Below are 16869 nucleotides of genomic sequence, written 5' to 3'. Positions count from 1 at the left end.
AGTCTTACTCTTACCTTGTTAATGGATGAGGAAGTGACATGACATATAAAGAATAAGAATTGGCTGTAAAGGAACTCCTTAATAAATTCAATGGATGAGAGACTGCAGTAGCTTATGTCAGGCAACAATAATAGGATTGAAGAAAGGTTGTAGCAACTCACTTTGGAATGCAACAAAAAATGGGGAATTCTGGCATAGTAGTTGGAGGAAATATTTCATGAGAGGGGATAGAGGTATGAAGCTTTGCAAATTGAGGCAGCAAGAAAGTATGAAATCATGCAGCACAAGAATATTCGAAGGCATCTGTTGGTAGCCGAATTTTTCAAACCTTGACCCAGTCAAAGATCCTCCTCGAGAAGCGTGCCGGGGTGAGGAACAACTGCGGATAGTGACCCTCGAAGTTTGCACCCTTCGACACATCAAGCGATTCGGCTGACGAGGGATCGAGTCAGCCGGATTCGAAAACCGCTACTATCTGTTTCGGTTCGGTTGGAATGAGACGAATGTACAGAGTAGGCTGGAAATTAAGCCGGAAGAAGAGCCGAATGGCTAAAGCAACACGAGATTTGGCCGGCTTGAAGAGCCGAAATGACTTTCTATTAATTGACTGATGGGAAGTACAGGGATGGATATTTAGCTTACAACGGAGTGATGCCCGTGGGGGCAGACAGACTTCAGGGTTCTACTCAGCAAATTACTCCTAGAAAAGAGAGTAAAAGTTACAATTAGACTACTCCTAGAAAATGCAGGAAATTACGAGGAAATAAGGGTGGTCTTTTGTTCACAGGGGAAAAGACGCTTTTTTAGGGCGTTATTATCCTATTTATAGATCGCCCCTTGATCAGTTAATGCTCTTACATGATCGGCCACTATCTCCTAATATCTCGGACCACCTCCAGCCGATCGGAACCGCATGCAACTGCTTGCGGTTACTGTAACTTCCTTCAATTGGCGTGACGGTTGACCTTAAAACTTTTCTGGTGCTCCTGGTGCATGGCCAGATTGATGCCTTGGAATACCGGCATACCACCTGTTTGCACCTAATTGGCTCAACAGCATCAATAACTGTTTGGCCAATCACCTAACCAAAAGCCTATAAGCAGCCCACTATTGATCGTGATCAAGGAGGGTAAATAAGCAGTATCTAGCAAGCTGAAACCAATCTTGTCCTTACAGTCAAGCAAGGCCCCCGGCTTTGAAAGGCGAGGACTAGCTTATGAAAGAATCAAGGGAGAAATTGATGCAAGAGAATGCGATGGTAGTCATTAGATTTAGTTGGGAACTTTTGATTGGCTTCCTAGTGTCATAGAATCTCCTCTAAATATCTTTATTGTTATCTACTACCACAGTAGAAAGGACTTTCTAATTCCTGCAAATGGCCTTATCTTGTCCCGTGTTTCGTCTTCCAATCCTTATGTGATTACATTCCATCTCCATTATCCTTTAGTAAATCAAACAGTCTTTAATTCTAATCTTCTTGTTCACAACTCTATTGAAAATCTCAAGAAAATATGTTGGCAGAGGAGCTTCCCCCAACAAATGTCCAACTATAAATTTATCATCTTTTCATTCCCTAATCAACAGGTATACTATCCTACGTACTTGAAGAGTTCTCTATGCTTCACAATGTTTCTATACCATTGGAAGTATGATCTAAATGTACTTCCTCTATAGTGCCTTCAGCCTAGCATAATAAAAAGCTCTAACAACTTTATTCAACTGCAGGCCCTGATTAGTAAAGAAGCATCACCACTATTTCGTTAATAAGATCATCGTTGTCATATTTTAATTTCTAGGTAGCCCTCTATCTTATTTTTGCAAACATTTTTCTATCGCACCAGGCATCTCCCTCTACTCACAGAGGAACTTCCCTTCCAAATGAAAGATTTCTTCAGATATGATGCAAAACCCAATTCGGTGCCCTAAAGACTGAGAAGAAATGGAGAGGCTAGCTAAAAATGAGTTGGCCAACACTAGTCTACCTCCTTGCGAAAACAACTTAACCTGCCACCCTCTTATTTTTTATCTATCATATAGATTATCATCGTCCAGTTTTTTTCTTCAGTGATCTCTTAGAGAGTGGTAAACCTAGATAGCTTGTTCGGAACTTTTGTCACACCCCGGGGTTCTTTTTGAAAATCTTTCTTAGGAAAACTAGTGGAAAACGTGTATATATTTTTTTAAACACCTTTGAGAACACTTGGCGGACGCACACAGAAGAATCCCCTGTACAAACAAACAGAGTCTTCCCTGTGCATGCATAACATAGCACTGGATACAGAGTCAACCACACATACAACCACACAACACAGACAATCAAATGATCACATAATAACAATAATCCATATACATCCACTAATATTTAAACATTAGTAGGTAATAAACTAAACTAATCCAATAGAAAAATAATATATATCAACAACGGATAGATCTGGAATATAACTATCTAGTACCGTCCTCATACACAGTCCTAACCCTCACCGCTGATGTCACCTGAAAAATAGTGAGGGGTGAGAACATGTAAACACATCTCCCCTCCTAGTGGGTACTGCAAGCCGACGAAGGCGAGCTGTACTCACCAACAGATGGAAGAGATAATAAATAGCAGTAAATAGGTGAATCAGGTACAATAGCAATGGAATAACAAGTGGTAATAAACACAACAATAACCGCTACTGTAAGATAGAGTAGTAATCGACAAATAGGCATAACCAATAGTAGCACCGAAATGGTAGCAATAATGACTAGAAAGGAACTACAACTACCAATCAAGATATAACTATTAGCTACTATAAAGAACAATAGAGTACACCAATGCATCAAGTGGATTATTAATACCAACAACAAAGTCAATTGCCATATTGGTCTATAGACCTCAGGCTAAACCACATCCTGCTCGCCCACCTGGCATATAATCCTAACAGGCACCTCATAGGGCTCACAGGTCGGATGTACAACCACTTTTCTGGAAAAGAATACTCTCTTGCAGTGGATTAAACCACTGGTATACGTGAAGATGCTCACGAGTTGTGGCAATCGGTGTAATATGCTTAATGGCCAACAACGGCAACTAGCGAAAAAAGTAATCCACAAAGAGTTACCGACCAATCAGGTCCATCTCTATCTAAGAGTGTCATCAACCATCGGGTCAACTAATGTCAAGTCATGCCATATACCACTAGAAGTGTTACCAACCACAAGGTCAACAAATATCATAACATGCAATATATATCTAGGGGTGTCACCTGTTAGATGTATGCCCTAGAAGCCAACAAGGCCGACACATGTATTCTTTCTAGGACATAATTTTGTATTTGATTTTAAAATATTATGAATAACTTTGGGTTTTTATTTCCATTCATGTTGTGTATGTGTCCATGAATCATCCAAGGAATTAATAAGATGATGACATATATTTTCAAGTGTTGAGAATTTGAGACATGTGTCATTGGTGATTAATTCCTAAATGCTCCCGATCAATGGATCATCACGGGGACGGTGATTGATCCAGTGAGATTGGTGCATAGGTCGCTTCCCTTTTGGGTAGACGAGTCTCGAGTCGACAGTGTGGGGACACTGAAGCGAATATGCAGGTGGTTGTTAGAGAACAAGGGTACCGAGCGTGACCAACGCGAGAAGTCACTTGGATGTCTACTCACTCGTCAGTGACTTACTCAATTGTTGCAGTAGTGTGACTGGTCCTTTGACCTGCGGTGCCTCGGCTATTCACAATGAGGTTACTGTAGTTTGACTGTACATACACTTGGTCCCTAGCCATTCGGGTCCTTGCGGTGCATGTTGGCTGCAGTAGGTTCATTGTAGGAATAGGGTGCGCACTTAGATGGAATCTATCTCCCTTGGTAGATAGGGGTGTTAGTCCTATGTGATTTATGAGACCGAGTTTAGAAGACCTTGGCCAGGGCAGAATAAATAGCGGAAAAGGGTTTCCGATATTAGAAACTCGAGTCGAATAAATTTAACATATGACAGACGATGGGGTTTGACGAGTTATTCCATAACCTCCGTCTAGTCGGGACTCATGATAGAAGGATTGTATCACACGGTAACTGCACCAAGAGGTTCAGTATTCCATTCTACTGGAATGCCACTACATGCTGCTAGGCGTCACTGGTGGATTGTGAGACTCATGAGAATTATCTAGATGATCGATAATTCTCATTGGGCTGAGTTGGAATTGTTCTAATCCATTGAAAGGAGTTTCAGTGATATTGTTGATAGTGATCAAAATATATCTCACTACCAGATAGAATAGAACCTATGGGGTCACACACATAAGAGGTTGTGATTGATCGGATAGCTAGATCGCGATTATTGAATCGCCGGAGGACCTAATTGTCAATATGTTGATAATTGGACTAATTTGTAATTGTTACAAATTAGTGGTATTAAAGTGTAAATGTTACAAGAGAGGACTTACTAATAGTTAGTAAATTATAAGAGGACTTATGTGCAAGTGTTGTATTATTAATTTGATAAGATTAAATTAATATAAAATTCAAATCGAATCAAATTAGGATTTGATCGATCTAACCAATTAAGGAAAAGATAAATTTAAATCTAGATTTATACTTATCCTTAATTGTCATTATATTATTAGGAATAGGATTATATTCCTATATATAATATACGGGAGTTTTTAGAAAACCCCAGCCCGTCATATCTCTTCTCCTCTCTTCCATCTTCTAGCAAATAGACGTCCTTTTGCAAGGGAGCTAGCACCCCGGTGAGGACATCGATCAAATCAAGAACCTCGTGTAGATACCTATAGAGGCCGGACGCGTGTGCGGCTTCAAGAGAACCCGATTCCACGATCATCAAATTGAGGCAAGGATTTATCCGCGAAAAAGGTAAAGATTCGATCTTACTTTTCTCCTTTAATCTTAAAGAACATGAGGGATTCTAATTGCGTGGTTTTGAGATTAGATCTCGAGAGTTTTTCAAAATCAAATCTGTTTGATTTCTTTTTCCGCTGCGTTTTACCGTACGCAATTTTCTAACATCAACCATCGGGTCCATCTCTATCTAAGAGTGTCATCAACCATCGGGTCAACTAATGTCAAGTCATGCCATATACCACTAGAAGTGTTACCAACCACAAGGTCAACAAATATCATAACATGCAATATATATCTAGGGGTGTCACCGACAATGAGTGTCAACTAATGCCATATCATACAATACACATCTAGGAGTGTCACCAACAACGAGTGTCAAGTATTGTCATATCATACAATACACATCTAAGAGTGTCACTGACAACGAGTGTTAACTAATATCATATCATGCAATACGCATCTAGGAGTGTCACCGACAATGAGTGTCAACTAATGTCATATCATGAAATAGATAACTAAGGATGTCACCGACCATAAGGTCACTAATAGCAAGGTCATTTACTATAATCATACAATAGATAACTCAATCACTAAGGAGTACCGTTCTACTACTAAATCACGATAATATGAGATAAGAGTAGGTGTAGAGCAACTAGCTATGAAGCCAAGTGATGTATGAAAGCTCACCTAGTATCAAATAAATGAAAGGAGATAACAGGAATAGAAATCACTGAGTAGGCACCACTTTACCGACTTCGGATCAAAGTGCCGACCTCTACCGTACAGTAAAGTCGAGTCGTCGACACCTTGTTGATGCCTCCCACCACAGTTCGGACCTATGCAAAGTCCCATCCAAAATTATAATTAGCTCAAACCCTCTAATTACAAAAGCTTATGATTCTATATGAATCCAAACAAGCGAACAATCGAATTTTCGGATCCCGTTCAATAGTTACTGTAAAATCACACAATTGTCTGACCAACTCATCGGCATGCCACCCCAACCCATGGGATGTCCTGAAACAAGCCAAAAACATAACCCACCTCGTCTGTTGTCCCAAAACGCCAATCTTTTGCCTTTGGGATAGTCGTATGAAAAGTGCACCAAAACAGAAAACCGAGATCCCGAAAATCACCAGTTTGGCACCTGTGATGCCCATTTCGGCACTGGAACCACCCACAGCCCGCTGTGACCAGATGTGTTAAACCTGGCACTAAAACCAGCCAATAAGGCTCCAACTTAGCTACGAACAGCACCAACCTGCGCGATAAGAAACCGTGCTCGAAACCACTCGATTTTTGTATTTTGGGGTCCAGATTAGTCCTGAAGTATTCCGAACACTCTAAAATTATTTTACCATCCTCGCTGTCCGAAAACACTTATTTTTGGATGTTGGGACAGCCGCACGCTGAGTAGTGCGATCCGAATACGAAATTGCCAAAGCCCGCCTTATCGGGTTCCTAAAAATGCCGATTTTGGTGACGGAACCGACCTAGGGTCTATCGTTGGTTCGTGTTTAGCACCAGTGACTTCCCAACAAGCCAACGACGCTTCCCAACCACTATAACCAGTAGCAAAAACCCATTTCGCAAAAACGGAGCCAAAAATCACCTATATTTTACACCTAAACCATCATTTACAAGCCGATCACCATTAAATCCCAATTGAGGGATTCTTGGACCTCAAACATCAAGTTCGAATCATACATGCAAGAATCCATGCTGTCAGGGATAGTAATGACGCAGATAGGGTCATTACGGCAAATCATCGAACATCTGGTGCGTGATAAATTAGTTAACTAGTAATTACGTTGTTAAGGGATTACCGTCTATTTTGTGACTTTGAAAACCAACAAAGGTATGGGTCACAAAGTCTCGATGTGTCAACGCCATGCTCACTGTCCAGAATGAAACCAACCTTAACAGAGGTGAGCACGGTGATGAACGATTGCCCCATAATGCCATGCTCACTTGTTGAAGGGTCGCCGGCAGCCCGATCTGTCGGAATAGTAGAGGCGGCCACAAGGGACACCTAGCCTGAAACCAAACCAGATGCAACATTCAACACCTTCCTCCCCAAGCCCCTGCGTAGCCCAGGGGGCGGCGTCAGCCATGAGTGGTCAATTCCAACAGGGAGGGGTTCGAGGTACGGCGGCCGGTGATAAGCTGGTGGCGGTGTGTGTCGGTCGTACCGGATCTAGAGGAACCTCTCCATCCAAGTGCCTTAGTCTTAGATTGCTGGAGCTCCGAGCTCGAGGGTGGTTTGCGACGGCAGCGATAGCAGTACGTGGCGGGGATGGCTGCTGGAGTGGCTAGCCAGCGACGGCAGTAGCGAGGCGGTAGCCACAAGTCAACTTGGGGAGCAAACCCAAGTTAGAAGGAAAGGAAGATGGAGAGAGAGAAAGAGAAAGAGAAGGATCTCGTCGCCCCCTTGTCTGCCGGAGAGAGGATCGATGGCGATAAAGGAGGAAGCACGACGGCTGTACAGATAGGAGGAAGAGGGTGGTCGACTAGGGTTTCAATAACTCTCTATACATATAGAAAACATATGCCATATAGGTGCACATGTATATATTATAAATTTATTAGCTATGAATATTGTATAAGATAATAAAAATATATTAATTAATTAATTAAATATAAAAAATAATTTAATTTTTTAATTATTTAGTAAATTATTTTAGTTAGATAACTAGTAAAAAAATTAATTAGAATAATAAAATTATTAATGATTGATCAATATAAATATTAGTTTATAAATAACAATTAAATTATTAATAGTTAACTAGCTAATTAATTACAAGTAATAAATTAATTAATTCCTTTATTATTTAAGCAATGAATAATGATTTAAATATATTAATTAGATTAATTAATGATTTAATACCATAACTAAAATAAATTAGACTTTAATTAACCTTGTTTCTGGAAAAAGGGTGAAACAATAGTTTCATACTTTTACCGAATTATACCAACTCATTCCAGAGACACGAGAACTACTGTTCTTGGATATAAACATTTATATTTGGAAATAAAAGGGGGAAACAAGGGCTTATTCTCCCTTTTATTCTCGAACCAAACGATACCTTAATAACAAAGTTGATCTGAAACTTTTTTACAAAATAACTCTCTAAAATTTTAGAATTTGTAAAATACAAATTTATATTTGACAAACTAACCATCTCTTCGCCATGTAGGAGCCAAGTAGGATTTTTTTCTGATACGCAGTAAATTATTCACTGTATTCTGAAAGTCTCCCAGGCCTTTTAAAGGCGGTGAATCGTTCACCGCATTTATTAAGACAGCTAATGATTCGTCGTCTTCAATAGTAAGTGAATTATATGGAAAGTGAGGTTGTTAGGATTATACATGAATTATTAGAATTTTTATTTGATTGGTAGGTTTGTTTGGATAGATTATTAGGATTTTCAGATTGTTAAGATTATATGTGACTTGTTGAAATTTTTAGGGGCAATTGCTTATATACCCCTGAAAAGTTCTCGACTTTTCGATTTACCTCTCTTAGAAGGCTAATATTGAAAATACTCTTTCTACGTTCCAACCTATTTCTAATAAACCCCTTGAGTTAAAATTCGTTAATGAATTCTGTTATCTCTGTAAAATTACTATTTTGCCCTTTCAAATATACCTTTCTACCATCATTGACTTTCTTATTTGCCCTTAAAGTCAGGGGCACAAAAAGTATTTTGACTTTTAGTCTTTTCCAATATACCCCTCTACTGTCACCAACATTTTTTATTTGCCCTTAAGTTAAGGGCAAAATTGGCATTTTTATTTTTTTAACTGTGGTAGATGTTTAACTCACGTTTAACCCAAATTAACTTAACAGGAGATAACTGCGAGGGTATTTTGCAATAACGGTGGAACATATGAGGGGTATTTTAGAAAGAAAAAAAGTATGGGTAAATCAAATATTTTCAAACGTATAAGGGGTATATAGGCAATTATCCCAAATTTTTATGTGGTTGTTAGAATTATATATGAGATATAGAAGCAGGGACGAGCCAGTATTCAATCACAAGGGTGGCCAAAATATATACAAATAAAAATTTTAGCAGATAAATAAGATTTTAACGACTCAAATTTTTAATAAAAAATTTAGTGATTAGATAATTAATGTTAAAAAATATTAAACTTATTTCGTTAATTTACACTCGCTTACTTCTAATTATTTTATTTATATTATTCTAATAAAAGAAATTAAGAACTTTATTAAATCTAATAGTAATTTAGTTAGAATTTAATTTTTTTTTAAGTTTTCTTAATAAAATAATAACAACCAATGACTAATATCTAACAAAACTATTAAATTTAGCATACTATTTTATTTACTTAAATAAATTAGCTCATAAAAAATAATTAGAAAATTAAGAATGTATAAATAAAATATTTAAATTTGAAAGCACACGTACAGTTATTTTAAAATGCACTATAATTAAGAGGTTCTTAGTATATTTTTACCTATAAAACACATAAGAAAAAAAGGCTCTATACTAGCACTAAAAGCTTTTTACAAGATAGGCCCATATATTTTAAAAATTGACTAAAAATTTATAAGCTACTAAAGGACTATAAAGTAAATATTGAAAAGTTGAGGGGCGCTATGGCCCCTTTGGTATGGAAGGAAATAGAAAATAAATAAAAGACGGTCAATTATTCACCACTTTTGTGGGAAATTAGAAAGGCTGTGAATCGTTTATCGTCTTTATAAAAAAATTCCAACATAACTTGAAAAAGAAGGATTAGTTTGTCAAAAAAAAATATTTTACCTAATTAGAAAATTTTATACGGTCGTTTGGAAAAATGTCCAGTTGACCTGCTGCACTTCCAATACAACCTTCATCCCCTCTCTCTTCTTCTTCCCTGTTTCCTCCTGCAACAGCAACAGCAACAGCAACAGCAACAGCAACAAATGGGTCTTTCTCTCTTTCAGGTGCCTTATACAATCTCTCCTTCTCATTCCTCTTTCGCATAAATTCCTTTACGCGTCAGAGCTTTGTGGTTCTTGATCTTTAGTGAAGGTAAATTAATCAAACAGGGATTCGCCAAGTCGCTGATGATGAACCTGTTATCCGAGATTGGAGACAATACGTTCTTCGCCGCTGCGGTAATGCTCTGTTATCGTTTCGCCCTTTCCATTTCAGTAAATAAATGAATGTGGCATTTTTAAAGAGATGTTCTTTTCTTGATGTAGAAAAGTTATCGTTTCGCTTTTTCCATATCTCTACGAAGTTTAATTTTTCATATTTATCTCTGCAAAAGTCGAGTGATAATATTTACTCTTCTGGTTTATTACCGTTATAGCACTGTTTATTTTTTTACAGAAGATAGGTGAAATGACATTTTTGCTATCACAAATATTTTATCAATGTTTAACTATATTTATATTTGCCCCTCTGGGTTAAGTATTTAATCTATGATTAACTATATTTTTCGAACGGATCCTAACAGCAGGGGTATATTTGAAAACGAACGTTACGGCTTTTGGAGAAAAAATAAAATATGAAAAGTTGAACTTTGTAGCGATATATTTGCTATTCGATATGTCTAGAGGAAGCTCTATGCAATTAACCCTAGAAAAAAATATACGAAAACTCTTATAAATTGAGATGAGGGCTTAACTAATTACTCTTCTGATTCCGGACAAAATGTTAATGTGTGTCTAAGAAAGGACCGGAGATTGAAATTCATATATAAGACCTGTAGAATGTTTTTCTGAATTTGGAAAAGCTTATTGATAAATTTGCTCTATAAGCTTGTGGCATTAGCAGAGTTGTGAAGTACACACTATTAGGCCATATATTAATATTAAGATCATACTTTCAGTCATGTTTTTCGATTTCTAAAATAGAGTAGACGGAAGTTCTTTCTTACAATTCGTCCTCATTCACAATCTGCAAAAGCGTGGTATGTTTTCATTTTATTTTCTTATCCCCGGGAATGGAGCCATCACAGAAAAATTATAGGATTAGGGTTAGACAGGGACTCCCGTTACGTCTTATATATGAAAAAACTAATGTAAGGATGTTTTAATCACTTCGCCCATCAAGAACATGCCCAGATACATCTCAATCGTTGGATCGACTGTATTCTTATGGATTGCCTTGAAAAAATCATATGGGCCACATCCAACACATATTTGACAATGAATTCTGGTGTTGTGAACCAAATTGAGTGACAAGTGTATTTTCCTTGAACCAAACTGAAGTGAAGCAAGAACATAACCTATATGCTGCTCGTTATTTTCTTTGAAATATTTTGTTAGCCCTTCTTTTGTCATTGCAGTAACCTTGTACTAACCAGCTCCTTCACTTTAAAAATGTTGTTACAAAGTAGCGCATAAAAGCAAAGAAAATTTTTCAGTAATGTTGGACCGGAATTTGTTCTTCATTATTCGTATGATATACTAAAACCTGTTTCCTTTCTTTCTCTTCTTTCATTACGTGTACATCTCTGTTGTTTTCCTGAATCTGCTATGCATTTTTTAAGATCTTGGCAATGCGTCATCCAAGGGGCCTTGTTTTGTCTGGTTGTTTAGCGTCGCTGTTTGTGAGTTCCTCTGCCTTTTAAATGAATTTTACGTATGCATGGTTTCTTTTCATATATATTCTCGCTTTCCTTGCTGATTTCGTTTATGTGAAATTACAGATGATGACTATACTATCTTCTTTTCTTGGCTGGGCTGCACCAAATCTGGTAGGTAGAATACTAATATATGTATGTAGATTGTAGAATACTAGATCATTTACCATGATTAGTTGATTATGAAACAAGAATTTCGGTCCGATCACTTGATGCATGTATAATTAAGAAAGCTAAGAAAAAAATATGCTCCATTATATATTGTAAACCAGCATAAAGTGTCCATTTTTTTCTCTTGATTTAAATTAAAAATTTTTTTTTTTCATGTACTTAAGCACTTTCTTGCTTTAAATTTTTTTTCAATTTTTCGTTCTTTTATACTATAAGATTATAGTTGCAACTACAACCCAAGAAGCATGTGGCTACAGCTTCACTTGTGGCGTTGCAATCGCAACTTTATAGCATTGGAGGGAAGATTGTAAGCGCTTCTGAATATTTTGGGCTTTCCTTAGTATAAAAATGACGCTGTTAGGCAGCATATTACATACTGGGCCTAAGAGTAGATAGATTTTCATTGCTGCACAGATTTCATGTAGCACGAAGTCGTGATTGTTTTACACTTGAATTAATATCTAATAAATCCTAACTACAATCTCTGACTACTTATGAAACCGCCCAAATTATGTCTCTCTATATTGGTCCATTAATCGTGCATTTCGTATGATAGTAGCTGAACAAATCAGAGACCTGAAAAATTGCTTTTTGGCTTATCTTGACGTTACTCTCTTGTCATCTTAGTTCATGAGGCGTATGATATTCAAAATTTTCTTTTATATGCCTCTGATAAGATTATTTCAACTCTGAATTCTAGCTGTATATTTGTTTGTCTGAAATATGCTTGAATTTGCTACAACTTAAAAGTTCTGGCTGTTAACTGAACATAATGCTTTGCTAATGAGTTGTTTTGGATGTTGAAGTTATGCTGCAATTGATCAAATTCTTCATCATCCTTGAAGAAGTGACATCACAGTCTGACAAATTAGGTTGTACTCACAAGTTTGGACGAAATATTCAAATTGAAAAATCCATAGCTATGATTTTAAGTAAACCATTCAAATCTGAAGATCATGATGGAAAATGTGATCTAGTAATTGTATAGTCTGCAGAAAATTCAGTCTGTTGTGACATACTAAAGTTTAAGTGTTTTTTCCTCAAAAATTATCAGAATATTGTAGTGATTCTGATACAATTTTTATCGACTTTAGAAAGTTTATGGAAAATAACGGGTATGAAATTCCATATAAGATGATACATTCTTAAAGTCCTCCTTAAGAAGAATTTGTATTATCACATACTAAATAGTCAACTGAAGTATATTCTTTCATCAAAATTAATTGGCCATCTATTTTATTGCCTCTCATGTTACGTACTGTGACATGCAGAAGTTGATAATTACAACTGCCAAATAAATAATCACGGCAAAGTGACGATTCGGTAAAATTTAGAAAATCGTTAGCAAAATTACTATTTCTGATTGTTCTGACATTTCTTTTGTAAAATGTCTATCCTTCTGGTAGTAGATTCACATAATTCTTGTGCTTCACTACAAAATTACCGCAACATGCTTGTAAGTGAAGAAATGTTCGCTCTCTGTACTCCTACCTGCACTATGATTAGTTATCTTGCTTGTCAAGATAAGAACTTACGAGATAAGATACATAGGATTTTTCAGGCCAAGGTAGATTTGTATCGTCGTCAACATAACACATTAATTCCTATTTAGTTTCAGTCAAGTCAATTGAGGCATCTCGTCAAGTTGTTTTGCTAATAATTTTCATCTTCATGGTTCTGAACATTTTAGTGCTAATTATTCCTCGATTCGTCATTATGCGCTTGAAATTGCTTGATTTGTGTGTGGCAGATTCCTCGCGAGTGGACACACCATATAACAACCATTTTGTTCTTTGTGTTTGGTATATGGTCACTCTGGGAAGGATTGACAGAAGATGGGTGTGGTTTTCTCTTCTACTTTTTAAACATTATAACCTTATGTTTGAACAAAAGCATTCCCTTGAGATTCATTTGCTTATTATTAGTTGACTTATTTGCTTCCTCTTCCATCCATTTCTTATTAGGGATGATGAGTTAGCCGAAGTCGAAGAAAAACTGGTAAATTGCATTGTTTGCTCTTGTGATGACTTTTTCTAGTATCTTATATCCAAGAACCTCATATAATTATCTTTTCCTTTCTTTTTTTCCTGGATTATCAGGATGCTGATTCCAAGGTGTCATCTGGTAAAAGTAATGGAGATTCTAAGGTAATTGGACTAGCTATTCATCCTTCTGCTTGGAAGTTCCTAGAAATGGAGGTTTCATGATCATTTCTTGTTAAGCTCTTAAAAAACTGCTGTTCTCCAAAAACTTAAGCTACCAAAGAACGGCGTTGTACTATTTATATTCAACACTCTCTGTCACGTTCAGTCTCAACATTTTTTGATAGGCCAAAGATGTGAACTTAAATTAAAATGGAGAAAATTAAATAAAGCTAGTAGCTTGGTAGGAGTCAAAGTTAGGACATTAATCTCTCATACTATGTTCAATAATGTGAAACAGCCATTGTTCTTTTAAAATTAAAGCTACCAGAGAATGATGTTTTTGATGTTCATATAGTTAACATTGTTTATATCTTAGGAAACGGACAACTTCTTGCAATCATATTCAATCGACATGAATTTTTCTGTGTGTTTTCGACAGAAATTCACTTTAATATTCTAATTTATGAGTATATTAATGAGGTGACTAAAGGAGACTTTGTGCATTGGAAAGCCTAAGATCTCTTTCGTCCAATTGGAGCTAATGGAAATGTCCTGTTTAAGAGAAACCAAAGATGTCTTTCATACTTAAGCCCTATTAGAATTTGTTGGCTTAAATGGGCCAGCATCCTGTCCTGTGGCGGGAGACCATGTTGGGCCGAGTCATATTCGAAATGGCGTGAGGCTGGGTGGGCCGAGTCATGTTCGAAGTGGCGTGAGTTCTTTATGTGTACGCTTTAAGTGAATTGGTTGCATATTTCTAATAGTTCGAGATTTTGGAATTAATGGTTAGTACCAACGATCCGACAGAATTGAGATTTATGAGATGCTGAATCTTTTTGCAATACAGTTAAGTTTATTTATAGTACCGCATGAATTGTTGCTCTTTGTAGGAAACTGAGGATCGGAAAAAAGAGCAGAGACCATTCCTGACGCGATTCTTCTCCCCTATTTTCCTGAAGGTAATGTTTCCGTTAAATGTGTAAAATCTTGGTACGACGTTCTTCACTGAACTGTTGTGCTAATTCTGTAGTGTCATATCCTTTGCATCAATTTTTTTTGCGCAGGCTTTTTCCATCAGCTTCTTTGGTGAGTGGGGTGATAGGAGCCAGGTACTTATGCTAGCAAACTAATTAATCAGTTCATACTTATGTTGGGAATTATCCTTGTGATAGAGTTACTATGCTTGAAGAAGTGGAGAGGATTTCGTGCCTTCACTTCATTATTGATGATAGGAATTAAAGATCCAATAGTTAAACATAATTTAGAGTATTTGAAGTACCAAATTTCGTAATTTTTTTAGAACCATTTGCCTAGTATCAGAAGGTCTCAAAAATATCTCTTAAACGGTCGGTATGAGGTAGATGTTTGCTTGTTTAGCAGTGTCAAATTAATCAAAATAGTTCATTTTTTTTTATCGGGAATTAGTTTCACTATATAGATCATAATCAGTAACCTTGATATTGACACTACATAGATCAAGATCAGTAACCCGGATATTGAATTGAACTATATACTATCTGGTACTCTTTGAAGATTGTTCAATTTTAGCCGTTCAGGCCACTTGGTGTGCTAGAAAATAGCTTTCAAATTCATGATTTTCCGTTCTTGGATATCAGATACTCTGTATAGTGGGGATCATTGATTCGAATGCCCCATCATTGAAAATGAAGTGAGCGCATGAGGATCTCTGTGCTTCAAGAGGCATCGCAGCTCTACTAATAATCATTTATTTTTCGTCTAATTCGATTTCTCTCTTTCTTGTATGCTACATATATAGATTGCTACCATTGGCCTAGCTGCAGATGAGAACCCATATGGAGTAGTTCTTGGAGGAATTTTGTATATATGTCATATTTGATTCTCATTTATGTAAACATGTGACAGGATATTATTCTCTTCCTCTTTATGTGACTTTTGATTTGGAAACAGGGGACAAGCACTCTGCACCGTATTAGCAGTTGTTGGAGGGAAGAGCTTGGCTTCTCATATATCTGAGAAAGTGGTAATAAATCTTAATTTTCTTTCAAAAATATTTGACCCATTATTTAATGGTCCTTTGTTTGAAAATTCTGATATTTTATTGATTTGAGTGCATGCTAGGTAACACTTGCCAGTGGATTACTATTCCTCGCATTTGGTGTGCATTCATTCCTTTCCTCAGAGGAAGCTCCATGAGAATGGGAGATTCTCTTTTGTGTTTCTCATTTTTCTTTTTCTATTTTTTTTTTTTCTAATTTGATACTAAATGAAATTACACGTTCTCTTCATGTAAATGTAAACAACACTTTAAACTTTGTTAAGTAGATGTGTGTAGACCGCTTGAACTATGTACAATTTTAAAGTAGATCCTCAAAACTTTTTGTCTTATTTACCTGCGGACAGCTTGTTGATTTTTATTGGCTGGTTTGATTTAAGGTAGTTTTCTTAATTAATTGATTTTGAGATTTGTTAAAACTTGTTTTGTGACGCCCAACTTCTCAGCAAGTCACCTATTAATCTAGGACTACTCGAGTTCTAATACGCTTAACTCTCTTAACCTCCTGAACCTAGCCGCTGCCCAAAATGCTCTATCCGGATTAAGAGGTGATGTTGTCGGATTGTATTGCTCTGCTTGGATGAAGCAATATTTATTGGTATGCATTGCTATGCTTGGATGAAGCAATATTTATTGGTCGAACATTTCTACATGAGTCTTTTATCAGTATTATTGGATTTGGTCTCAAAAATTAAAGGTGAAGCTATGTCCCACCGGGCGTGCCATTTTGTCTGTCGTGAACGAACCAGCCCCGCTATAGGTATTTTCAAGGCGAGGGGTCATTCATGGTACATATTAAATTTATTTAAATTTTATTTTAAAATTAGAATTATAGGTTCATGGTTTCTAACAGACTCAAGAATCTGCTGTTAATTAGCCCACACATTCAGTGTTAAGAAACCCTCGATTAAGAGATCAAATGTAAATGCTGATAATAAAAAAGACCAAAGTAGGCAAATAAAATTTTATTAATATTATTTGCCGTGTACAAAGCTTAAGCAGGAGTATCCTCCAGTTGTACATGAATTTTATGAAACTAAAATACTTTAGTTTATAAACT

The 16869-nt window shown here is 36.6% G+C and overlaps 1 protein-coding gene across 4 annotated transcripts; it reads left to right on the top strand.

Annotated features, from left to right (window-relative positions):
• Positions 9677 to 16145, top strand: LOC109721044 (GDT1-like protein 5). Of its 4 annotated transcripts, none has more exons than XM_020248457.1 (12): positions 9678 to 9810; positions 9916 to 9984; positions 11367 to 11426; positions 11526 to 11573; positions 13381 to 13469; positions 13595 to 13628; positions 13730 to 13777; positions 14665 to 14733; positions 14839 to 14883; positions 15552 to 15621; positions 15704 to 15776; positions 15875 to 16145. In XM_020248457.1, exons 1-11 carry the CDS (start codon positions 9790 to 9792, stop codon positions 15727 to 15729), a joined length of 579 nt encoding a protein of 192 aa, XP_020104046.1. In that variant the 5' UTR covers positions 9678 to 9789; the 3' UTR covers positions 15730 to 15776; positions 15875 to 16145. The 4 variants fall into 4 exon arrangements, with proteins under 4 accessions (XP_020104047.1, XP_020104046.1, XP_020104045.1 ...); XM_020248455.1 differs by having other exon boundaries at positions 9679 to 9810; positions 15552 to 15613; XM_020248458.1 differs by lacking the exon at positions 15552 to 15621 and having other exon boundaries at positions 9677 to 9810.

This window comes from Ananas comosus, linkage group 15 (genome assembly GCF_001540865.1).
Source record: "Ananas comosus cultivar F153 linkage group 15, ASM154086v1, whole genome shotgun sequence".
Taxonomy (NCBI): Eukaryota; Viridiplantae; Streptophyta; class Magnoliopsida; order Poales; family Bromeliaceae; genus Ananas; species Ananas comosus.
This window is presented reverse-complemented; position numbering and strand designations above follow the sequence as displayed.

Coding starts and splice junctions, on each gene's coding strand:
- LOC109721044 (XM_020248455.1), top strand. CDS start 9,790: ATGGGTCTTTCTCTCTTTCAG. Junction 13,470..13,594: donor GAAGGATTGACAGAAGATGG/GTGTGGTTTTCT, acceptor ATTTCTTATTAG/GGATGATGAGTTAGCCGAAG. Junction 14,734..14,838: donor TCTCCCCTATTTTCCTGAAG/GTAATGTTTCCG, acceptor TTTTTTGCGCAG/GCTTTTTCCATCAGCTTCTT.